This window comes from Podarcis muralis, chromosome 6, assembly GCF_964188315.1.
Source record: "Podarcis muralis chromosome 6, rPodMur119.hap1.1, whole genome shotgun sequence".
Classification (NCBI taxonomy): Eukaryota; Metazoa; Chordata; class Lepidosauria; order Squamata; family Lacertidae; genus Podarcis; species Podarcis muralis.
Genome location: NC_135660.1, coordinates 27,116,750 through 27,128,972, shown reverse-complemented (window position 1 = coordinate 27,128,972; position 12,223 = coordinate 27,116,750). Strand labels below are relative to the sequence as shown.

Sequence of the window (12,223 nt, the reverse complement as noted above, 5' to 3'; positions counted from 1 at the left end):
ATGGCGGGTGGCACTCACTGTGGGGCCTGCAGTGCGCTAGAGCCACATGTCTTTCCTGGGAGTGACGCGGTGACTTGGGCACCTGGAGGCTCCGTGCTGCTCCTGTCGCCTCCCCCTCAGTTGTAGGGTGGCTGAGTGGGAGGAGGCAGGCACATTCCTTGGAGGCTCCATGGTGCGTCCTGTCTCAGCTCGCCCCGCCCCTGGGTGCAGGGCACACGCGCCGCCCCGGGCGCCCGATGGGTTTGCTCCGCTGCTGATTCCAAGGTCTTTTTCTTTCTTTCTTTCTTTTTGTAAATGTACGATAGTTGGCATATGAAATGTATGTATCCAGAAAGGAGTAAGGATTCCCATACCAACACTATATTGAGTCAAGGCGGCTCTGGCTCTGCACTGAACCCCATAGGAAATGCAGAGGTGTGGTGAAGAAACTGCTTGAGCTTAAGATCTAACTTTGTGGATTATTATCATGCATAGTGTCATAAGTGAGCAGGGCGCCAGGCAGGTCCCTACCCAGAGGAGTTTATAATCTAAAATATGACAGAGGAAGGCGATGGAAGGGTAAACAGGGAAGCAATCTGTGAAAGCTTCAGCTGCACATGCTTAGACTCAGAAGGAGGTAGACTTATAGGAGGACATGGCCATAAGGGCTCTTATGCCAAAGGCTTCATGCAATGGGTAAAGTTTTAAGGCAGATAAAGGTAAAGGGACCCCTGACCATTAGGTCCAGTCGTGGCCGACTCTGGGGTTGCGGCGCTCATCTCGCTTTATTGGCCGAGGGAGCTGGCGTACAGCTTCCGGGTCATGTGGCCAGCATGACTAAGCCACTTCTGGCGAACCAGAGGAGCGCACGGAAACGCCGTTTACCTTCCCACTGGAGTGGTACCTATTTATCTACTTGCACTTTGACGTGCTTTCAAACTGCTAGGTTGGCAGGAGCAGGGACCGAGCAACGGGAGCTCACCCCGTCGTGGGGATTCGAACCACCGACCTTCTGATCGGCAAGTCCTAGGCTCTGTGGTTTAACCCACAGCACCACCCATGTCCATTAAGGCAGATATACCCTGCTATATTGCTATGGCACAATCCGAAAGGCTTGTCCCAAACCAATATAAACCTGCAGTGCAACAAATTACAGTTCAGGTTTTTTGCAGATTGCCATTTGCTCTGCTTCAGCTGGAAAAAAGTGGGTTTTCATGGGGAATGCTCCAGAGAAAAGAAAAGAAAAGAGATAGAGAGGGAGCTTTCGAACACAGAACTTTAAAATGCAGACCATGCATGGAAAGCACAAAAGAAAGGTTTGTGTGGATATGCCCTTATTTAGCCAGCATTCAGCATGCAAGTTGAGTTTTTGCTGGATCAGGATTATCATCATCATCATCATCATTATTATTATTGGCGAAGATCACAGTGCAGAAGTTCTAAACATACAAAAGAAGCATACAAAGAATCTCAGTGAGCAGTTCAAGCCCCCCCCCCCGCCAATCCTTTCATACACAGCAACGGAGTGTTGTTTCCCAAGCTGTACCGCATGCAAAATGCTTGTGGATACAGGCCTTGCAAAATGCTTACTGCTGAAGCCCAATATCCGTGGATTTCGCAATTTTATGAGGTTGGGCCAAAATGAGATTGGAAGACAACTCCCCAACCCCACAAGTCCATGTATGCTACATGCGTGCAGCTGTCTAGCAGTTATAAAACAACTGATCTACTTTGGAAAGTCAAATGCTGACTGCCTAGCTGTGCATACTAAGCAGTGCAAGCACGAAAGCGTGCTGAAATCATTGAGCATGGGCTGAATCTTAAATGAAGAATGAAAGCAGGAAACCTGCTGGAATGAGGTGTAAACTTGTTTCTCCCTGCTCTTATCCCACCCTCCCCAAAAAGCAGAAATATAAAAAATATGCTGAAGAATGAACAAACCTTCTGGGAATCCACACTGGAAAATTCCTTCCGAGAAAATCTCATTAAGCTGGCAGCAAATTTTTAGAGCTATGTTAGAAGCAATGTTCCTTTATTGACTCTGACAGAGCCATAACTATGTCAGTGCCTTGTCTCTTTGATAGCAGAACATCACAGTATATTTGCGCTGCTATGGAGGCCCAAGTACCCATATCTGTGTTTGGCTCTCTCTCTCTCTCTTGTTAATGTAAAGAAGCCCAATTGGAATGACAACTGAAATTTGCAACAGAACGTTACAGGGTGCAATACGCCTGCTCCGCTGAGCTCTCTTCTAGCACACTCCAAGCTAAATCTTATAGCACTGCCCCTACACCTAACAGCTACCATATATACTAAAGTAAAAGCCAACGTTTTCAGCACATTTTTTTATGCTGAAAAAGCCCCCCTCGGCTTATACTCAAGTGAGGTGGTGGTGGCGGGATGAGCGGCCTGAAAGGAGTCCTTTCTCGCCACTGGTCCTGCCGCCGCCGCCCACCTCTCGCATGGGCAAGCACAGGAGCCACGGTTGGGAGAGGTGATGTGCTGCACTGCACCTCTCCCAATCATGGCTCCTATGCCTGCTCTTGTGAGCAGCAGAGGCGGCAGCGAAGGGACAAGCGGCCCGAAAGGAGCCCTTTCGGGCTGCTCCTTCCTCCTCCTCTGCCTTTGCTGCTATCAGTGGCAGCAGCGGAGGAACGAGCAGCCCGAAATCAGCCCTTTCAGGCTGCTTGTTCTTCCTCCACCACTGCTGCCACCACCAGGTTTGTGGTGTGGTGAACCGGCTTATACTCAAGTCAACAAGTTTTCCCAGTTTTTTTGTTCTAAAACTAGGTGCCATGGCTTATATCCGGGTCAGCTTATACTCAAGTATATACGGTAATTCTTTTGCAAAGTGCCATGTATATAACCTGCACTACAGAAACCAGAAACCAAGTATTATGAGGAATGGTATGTTTAGACAGGAGAACAGAAGACATGCTTGTGGTCTTCAAATATCTGAGGAGCAGTCATGCAGAAGTCGGAGTCATAGGGTGCATTCTGACATGGGGTTTCTTGCGTTCGTTTTCCTGGTTATAATGCATTACATGCATTACCTGTTCCATTATGGAACTGTGGCTTTTGTATCGAAACACCGTCATGTCATGAGCAGACCTCAACAGACATATTGCCAGTCTTTATGTGCATGCACACTTCATGCATGAAAACAGTTGGAGTGGACGTATGCCTGAATACCATACTTTTTTCTCTGCTGGATAACCCTTCCTTGGCTGGTTAAATCTTCTCTCACTTGCAGTTCCCATTATTGTCGGGCCTCATGCTGCTATTAAGCTTTTTCCTAAATGGAACAGCAGCACCTGGGGTGTGGTGGGAAGCCTAGTTGCTAGAGAGTAAAGGCTACTAGACTTATAAAAAAGCCATCTTAGTTTTGTTTCTAAGAAGTAATCCCTCTCCATCCTTTCCTTACTGAGATATCGACCCAGTAATATTATTGGTTTCTGGAGTTATATCTTCTATTTTTTAAAAAAAATATATATGTGTGATCCTTAAAATCAGTTGCTCAAATTTCTATAGCGAACATTCATCCAAAGTCAAGAAGTGTTCAGAATAAGGCAAAATTGAATGACACCTAATTTTTAGTCAATTTGATGTTACAGTAGAACACTTCACAAAGCACTCTGCTTCAGCTTTGTGGCATTTTTACCAATGTCAAGTAAACTGCTAGACTAGAGAATATGAATATATGAATTCAAACCATATTTCAGTTGGAGTGCACAACCGTGTTCCTGCATTTGCTGCATGGGGGAAATGAAGCAAAACCAAAAATTTAAAACCCTAAATCCACATCAATATTCATAATGTCTTTCTATGCCTTGTTAGTCTTGGGCAGAAATTTGGGGAAGGGAAAACTGAGTTGAGGTGTGTGGATAGACAAAGATCCTATTCTCAGAATTTTCCATGATAGCTGGTAATCATTTCCGCCTCTCATAACACTTGTTGGAACTTAAACTGATTTTGAATAAAGCAGTGGCCACAAGCTTTGGGGGTCCAGCCGCACATTTGGAATTTTGAGAAAATGTTGAGGGTACCATTCACAAAATGGCTGCCAGCAGGGGTGTGGCCTGACACAAGACAGCTACGGCCTCCAAAAGAGCAGAAAAAGCAGAGAGACAGGAACATAAAATTGTTCAAATGTGGAAAGATCTAGTCATTGTTTTTCTTAACAAAGCTTAAAAAACTTTTCTCTTTCCCATACACTGTTAATTGTTGGTTGTTATGTTGTCAGCTCCCTCCTGTATATTAGAAGAGAGCTGGGATGGGGGAGGAAAGAGTAGCAAAAACAGCAGTAGTGCTACTCAAGACTTTGATACTAATGCTACCTCAACCTCGGGGGCAACAGGCAAAGCCTAGACTTTAAACCTAAATTTCAGGTATGCAGTTGAGTCGCTCCTGAAAACAGCAACAATTTGGAGACACTTCCTACCCTGTTAGGACTGGAATGATAATGCAAACAGAAAAAGTTTTAAGCTAGATTTTCTTCCCCTAAATTGCCTTTGTGAAAGACATTCTAATGAGCTTCAAACTTTAAAATGCAACCTGATTGGACACTGCTTTAATAATGCCAGTGTGACATTTGAAAGCAATCCACTACACATCTATTTGTTGGGTTCAACAGGACTTTGAACCAAAGTCAAAGCCAAACTAGGCATTTCATTAATTATGCAGTGAGGAATAGGTTTTTGTTTCTTTAATGGGAACTCTCAGCTTGCATTGGGACTGGGGTGAATGACTGTCCATTTCAGTTTCTAATTTTTCAAATCTTAAATTCAGCTCCCCACATCAAATTGTTATTATTATTTCTAATTCCCATAAAAAACCACTAGCGTTTAAATGCATTCCCCCCTAATATACACCTTTTTGCAAAGCTACTTTCCCTAATACAATAAAGCTTTGTGTATTAGCTTCACTAATATATGTATATTTATGCAGACTTTACCCTGCTCCAGTGGCGTAGTGTGGGGGGTGCAGGGGGGCCGGCAGCACCGGGCGCAACATCTGGGGTTAGGACAAATCCACAGGTTAGGGGGCGCAAATTCACGGGTTAGGGGGCGCAAATCCACGGGTTAGGGGGAGCAAATTACTTGCCTTGCCCCGGGTGCTGACAACCCACGCTACGCCACTGCCCTGCTCTGTGCATTTTTCTACATGTTACTTGGCTGAAGAACTGCATTGCAAAATTCAGAGAAGTGCAAATTTCAAGGGCTGTGTTTCAGTTCATATATGTTACTTTTCCATCCCTAAGCGGGACCACAGCAGTCTGGGAGGCGAGGTTTAAGCTTTCCCTACCTAGCTGTGATCCCTTTGAAAATAACCTCCCACTTCATAATATACCTTGGTGGGGGGGAAAGCTCCCAGTGATACCGATAGGAACTTTCCACTCTAAGCCTAATTGTGGTGATGATAATGCCCATTTCAAATCACCCATGCCTCTAATTAAAGGAAGGAAACCCCCTGGCTTCCTGACAATGCATTTAGTGTAATAATAAAGTGCAGTTTGACCCTTATTTCCCAGTAAATGTGGACAGAATTGCAACCTTAGATGTGAAAGTTCAGCCATACCATACAATGATGTGAAAAGGGCACATATATTTTGATTCTGCAAATACACCTTTGCTTAAGGAATGATATAACAGGGAGAGATGACTGAAGCTTAAAATTTAATTGGTTGTGTAATTTCAACGTGCTCTTTGGAAGTTTAGAACTCTGATTCCTTGTAAATTTGGGAACTCTTATAAAATCTAAAGTGCTGCCATAAATCCTGCGCCATAGGGAGAGGCTTCAGTGCCCCATTAAAGAGTTTTATGGTTCAAGAGCTCTCATAACCTACTGTGGCCTTCCTCAAAGTGCAATATGAAAAAAGGACAATGACCACAAACAGTTCCAAGGAGATAGTACTGAGTTCATAACTCTAATATGAAGTTTTACAGGATGTTGCTCCGGTCTCATCATATTTGAAATGCTGTCAAATCATGTGGGGGCAGGGTTTCAAAATGTACGGGAGGACAAATTCTGAAGCTTGTTTTTGAACCTTGATTCATTGTCCAGTACCAGAGTTGAGGAAGGCCTTCCTGGAGGTTCAAGTGGTAAATTGATTTACCACTATGATTAGTGATGTTGTTGAAACCTTCACCTCTTCAGAAATACACCCTTGGGATTCCACAACTGACACCAGCTACCAATTAGCTACCAGGCTAAGTTCAAGGTGCTGGTTTAGGTGTATAAATCCTCACATAGCTTTGGACCAAGATACCCAAAAGATCGCCTCAGCCCTTGTATATCCAACTGATCACCCCACTCTCTCCTCTCTCTGGTTTACAGCAGATACCAACTTGTTAGGAGGTCCATTCCATGCTATGTGTGAATCAGGCCTTACCGTTTCAGCACCTAACATTTGGATATGGAATGTTGGACTAGAAAGTAAAATCTAGGCTTTTCTTATGTTCTCAGAACGTATATTTGTGGTTCGAGGGCCCGACCCCCGCGAAGTGAAATGAAGACACAAGGACACGTGATATAAGGTTAATGGGCTAGAAAAGGCCACAACTTTATTGATTACAGCAATGAAAAGGTATTGGCTTAGGCATTGGATCGAAACAAGTGGGTTTATTCACCAGGGGTTCATCACCTGTTGATGCTAATCCAACTATAGGCTCACCCCTGCTGTCACCGAGGGTCGTGCCATGGCCTCCCGCCAAGCAGGCATCGGACAGAATACACGACCGCCAGATTCCTTTAACGGAATACCCCTAAAAATTGAAGGCATAGGCGATGGCCACACCTAGCACTTCGACACACCACAACACATTATTCCAATGCCTAACCTACCCACCAATACCACAAAAGTTGTGACGATTGCTACGAGGTAGGCGAAAAAACCAAAAAGCCTATTGCCAAATGGGAAAACTCCTACCAGGCCCCCCGGGCAACCAGGGCGACCAACCTAAGGTCCATAGCAAGGCCAATGACCTAAGCCCTAACTAAAAGGGAGTGGAGGGTGGGTGACTCGTGACGGGACGACGAGGAATGAGGCCAGGGAAAGGCTGGCGCTGCAGCAAAAGGCTGCTGAACACGCCCCCACCGCGGCACCTGGTTGGGTGGCCACCGGGGGGGGGGGGGGCGTGAGCGCCAGCCAGGTGAGCTGGAGGCAGGGGGCAACACCCCCTGCTGGGCGGTGCTCGGGCTCCCGCCCACAACCACTCCCCTCTCTTTCAGGGAGGAGAGTCTATTTGAGAGAGCCACAATTTATGCAGTGTTCTAACTGCAATACCCATGAAGCAGTGTGCTTGTGAGTGAAATGTGTATGTTTAAAAGGGAAACTGAAGAAATGATCATAGGGAACACTGAACTTTGAAATGAAAACTATAGATATTCATGTAGTTTTCCACTACAATTCCTGCCCTCCCTTCCCAACAAGTGGGCGGGGGTGCAAGGCCCCTCTGCTGCCGCCACTCACTGCGGGGCGCTTTGCCGGGCCCAAGAGGGTGGCATGCGCCCCGGCAGTAGGCCACATGGTGGCCTTTTTTGTTTGGCGGCAGCAGCCCTGGGGAGGGGGCGCAAGGCCCCTCCACTGCCGCCACTCACTGTGGGATGCTTCACCAGGCCCGAGAGGACAGTGTGCACCCCGGCGGTAGGCCTTGTGGCAGCCTTCTTTGTCTAGCAGCAGAACACTGAACTTTGAAATGAAAACTATAGATATTCATGTAGTTTTCTACTACAATTAGTTTTGCACTTAGGATCAAGAATTGATACCGCAGTACAGAATTCCTCAGTATTCAGCACATATTTGCATAGGAATTCGACATCAGCAACACACATGTGTCTTGTCAGAAAGCAAACATCAATTCCAAGACTTTTTTTTTAAAGGAGAAATATAGCTCACTTACCCTATAACAATGCAAGAGATGGCAGTCCCCACAAAGGCATATGCTAAGATGGATCCTAAGTTGCGGAAAAAATGTCTCTGTGTGTGAAAAAAAGGATTAAAAAGTAAAATTCTTGCTGTTTAACTAAGAAATATATACTGCTTAACCAACAGATCCAGAAATCTAACACCAAAAATTCTATTCTCAAGCTTCCTTTTATATTTTAGCTCTAAATCATTTGTACATGTTAACAGCATGAATTCTTACATTTGTAAAGCCTCAGGCAAGTGAGATCAGAACCCTTTTCTTCTACAATTACGCTAAGTCCTGGACACTGAACTAGTTCCACAACATTTTAAAAGTGTGTTGGCATTTGAGTTGCATTACAATTTATCATGTTCCAGTAAATATCTTAAATTTCACTCCTTCGTTGTACAGTACAGCCGTACCTTGGAAGTCAAACAGAATCTGTTCCAGAAGTATGTTCAACTTCCAAAACGTTTGACTTCCAAGGTGCAACTTTCGATTGGCTACAGGAGTGTCCTCGAAGACTGGAACAATCATTCGAAGACTGGAACAATCACTCCCGGTTTTCGATCGTTCGGGAGCCGAAACATTCAAGTTTACAAGTGTTCGGCTTCCGAAGGTTCCACTGCAATGTGTTATTTGCAATTTAAGCCTGTCTGTAAACTAGTAAAAGAGTCCTGACTATGTCCTAAAGCCTACCATCTAGGCATGCTGGGATACAAAGCCTGAGTGGTCTTATTGGGAAAGACAATGCCCTGAAAAGTAACTAGAGTTGCCACGTTGTGGTTTTAAAAATATCTAGTCAGTTGGCTTAGCCAGAATTGGGTCAGAAGGCAGAGTCAGGGCCTAATGAATATTTGATGGTTCAAGGGTGGAGCTTGGCTCCTTTCCTACATCACAGGTCTGGAAATGGAGCTTTAGGGGGCTAAAAGAAGGTTCACAGAAAAAGTTGACATCCCATACTCAAGATGCCTACTTTATTTTACACAAGGAAATTAATAATAATAATAATAATAATAATAATAATAATAATAATAATAATTTCTGAACAGGCAGTCAAAATACAGGGATTATACATTATTAAATTTAATTGGATCAAATTATAGGAATCAAAACATGGGAATCAAAATGAAGGCTTGAAACTGGGGACATTTTCCTCACTCCTTTCTTTGATTTCTCTGTGGTGTAGTGTCAATCTGAAGCACTTCCTAATTTTTACAAATCTTATGGGTTGGTCATTTAGATCAACAACAGCATCAGACATCCTACTGAAGTTCAAATAAATAAATAAATAAATAAATAAATAAATAAATAAATAAATAAATAAATACATACATACATACATACATAAATACCACTTACTTTCTTTAAACTGTAGCCTGCGTGGAATATAATGGGAGGTAATAAAACATTGAAGAAGATTGAAGGATCAAAGGTCATCTGCCAGAAAGGACAAAGGAACATAAAACATCTCTTACGGATTATGTATTTTAAGGAAAGCAAAGAATATCACAGCACTTTAAAGACCAACTCATTTGTTATTGCATAAAGTTGTGTGGAGAGGAGGGCACTATTGGCCAATTATAAAAGACATCCCATTGGGAGATAAGCAGGTGAATGAACCTTTGTTTTATGCGGTCAAATTACACTCATCAAAAATCAGGACAAACATTCAAATAATAAATATTGGCTTCCAACTAAAACATACTCAAGAGTTGATCCGGTGATCCCAGTGGACTTGAGTTAGTCATAAATAACATATTGATTTCAACGATGAGCTGAATATAACCCAAGGGCTATAATGGAGAAATAACTGGGTAAAACCCAGAAGCAGCTGTGGGAATGCTATGACCAATCATGCTTTGAATCAACTACTAGATGAATGTCAAGTGGTAGCGGTAATAATAATTTATTTATACCCTGCCCATCTGGCTGGGTTTCCCCAGCCGCTGTGGGCGGCTTCCAACAAAATATTAAAATACAATAGTCTATTAAACATTAAAAGCTTCCCTAAAAAGAGCTGCCTTCAGATGTCTTCTAAAAGTCTGGTAGCTGTTTTTCTCTTTGACATCTGGTGGGAGGGCGTTCCACAAGGTGGGTGCCACTACCAAGAAGGCCCTCTGCCTGGTTCCCTGTAACTTGGCTTCTCGCAGTGAGGGAACCGCCAGAAGGCCCTCGGCACTGGACCTCAGTAGCGGTAGGGAGAGCAAACCTGATCTAGAGATATATCCTGATACAAACATCTCTCTTCAGATTCTATTCGGTGGCAAATCCTGCTGCCCCACTCATGTGCAGTGGACTTTAGCGTTACAGAATCTGTTTGCATGCAACCTTTAAATGAGAGATTGTGGGAGAGGTTCAGTTTGGCATGCAATGGCCAACAGCTTGCTGCCATGTGTTGCCTGTGTCAGCACCTGAGAATGCTGTTGGTCAATAGTGGGCCTCCTGTGGGCCTCTCAGAATAGCAGCAGAAAAAAAGGAACAAACTAACAACAACAACAACAACATAATTCTGCATAGATTTGAAACCCTCTCCAGTTCATTCTGGCTAGAGATCTGCAAATTTGAAAGCTTATTCAACAGCACAAAGTAGTCTTCCTTGAGCATGAGTGGCGGGCTATTATTTTCAAGCCATTTTATTTGAAGAATGAACCGGGTAAATTATCTTAAAAATGAATATTTCTTTCTTTTAATTAAAAAAGTAAAAAAAGAGAGAATGCATTACAAGTAGAAAACCCCCCCAAAACCTCATCCATCTTGATATGTTTTTTTACATATGCTTTTGTAGAAAATATGCTACACTGTGAGAGATACACTATAATATGCTATTTTATTTTATTTTAAAAATTTAACATTTTAAAGCTGTATAAAGGATGTGTGTGTGTGCGCGCGTGCGTGTGTGCGTGCGTGCGTGTGTGTGTAATAATTAATTTCCTTAGAGGGATGTATATTTATAATTTTACTAATCAGTTAGGGAATTTCTATGAACAGATCAGGTTCAATATAGCCACCTGAAAATAAAGTGTAAGGCTGGATATGAACCAGAAATTGTGTAATCCAGTGGTTTATTATTGATTCTGTTCTGTTTCTTAAAGCTGAATTCAGGGATTGTCTTGTTTGTTATTATGCTTATGTAAGCCTCTGTGGGAGTCCTTTTGGCTGATGAGTTGTGTACAAATGCTTTAAATGAACAAATAAAATATTCCCAACAGGACAGAGAGCACAGGAAGTAGCACCATGGCAATGGAACAAATATCCTGGTGACAGTCTCACTGCCCCTGAGGAACTTCAGCTTATTAGTCTTCTGCCAGGTAACAATGAAGCAATAAATCTTGCAGTTTGTTATCATGCCTTGACATCTAGAAAGCCTTCTCAGACACTGTCCTCCACCCCACGACGTCATCTCTATAATCATGTAGCTGTGCATTCCCTCTTCCAGTGTCATGACAGCAAGGCTGAGCATGTGTTTTAACTTCTGTAAGCCACTACATGCGGGTTTTTTAAACAGAAAAGCAGGATGGAAATAGTTCTCTTCCTCCACATGTGCTCCACACCCTCCCCCAAATCTGTTTCAGAGAGCTGGAGAACTCCTCTAACACATTTTTAGGTGGTGTATGGGGGAAAGTTCATGTTGGATACAGCACTTGGTTGACAGTGTTCCACAGAGAGGAGGTGGATGGGAGATGGTATGTTGAGATCCTGGCACAAGATAATAGGAACGCAACCAGGTGAATTCTTGTGATGGGGAAACCCAGTTATCATAATTAGACAGCAACTTGACAGCAGATAACCAAGCTATTGCATGGTTATCAGGATTACCCAGATAGTTCTCGTTGCCTAATCTTTGTTTCACATACACACAATCTCCTATACAGTGGTACCTCGGGTTACATACGCTTCAGGTTACATACGCTTCAGGTTACAGACTCCGCTAACCCAGAAATAGTGCTTCAGGTTAAGAACTTTGCTTCAGGATAAGAACAGAAATCGTGCAGCGACAGCAGTTGGCCCCATTAGCTAAAGTAGTGCTTCAGGTTAAGAACAGTTTCAGGTTAAGAACGGCCCTCCGGAACGAATTAAGTACTTAACCCGAGGTACCACTGTAAATGGAAAGAAACTAGGCAATGTTACTCTGGGGCTTTAGAAAAGTTCACCCCTCTGTTCCTGCAGTGGTTCCCATAGACTTTATTAGGCCAAATTACCCATCACAGACACCCACAAAGCGTCATCATGCCTCCATTTGGGTGTCACAAAAATCTAGAGTTTTTGGGCTATGTTACGGTGTGTTTGGCTCTAATTGATGCACACTGTGAGACAAATTGTAAATGCAATGTCAG

The 12,223-nt window shown here is 43.5% G+C and overlaps 1 protein-coding gene across 1 annotated transcript in view; it reads right to left on the bottom strand.

The window, feature by feature from the left end:
- Positions 1 to 12,223, bottom strand: part of SLC9A9 (solute carrier family 9 member A9) — a 258,450-nt gene that overhangs the window by 227,168 nt on the left and 19,059 nt on the right. The window contains exons 3-4 of the mRNA XM_028731220.2: positions 9,249 to 9,326; positions 7,881 to 7,957 (exon numbers count right to left, since the gene is read on the bottom strand). Coding sequence (XP_028587053.2) covers positions 7,881 to 7,957; positions 9,249 to 9,326 — 155 coding nt within the window. The remainder of the gene's footprint in view (positions 1 to 7,880; positions 7,958 to 9,248; positions 9,327 to 12,223) is intronic.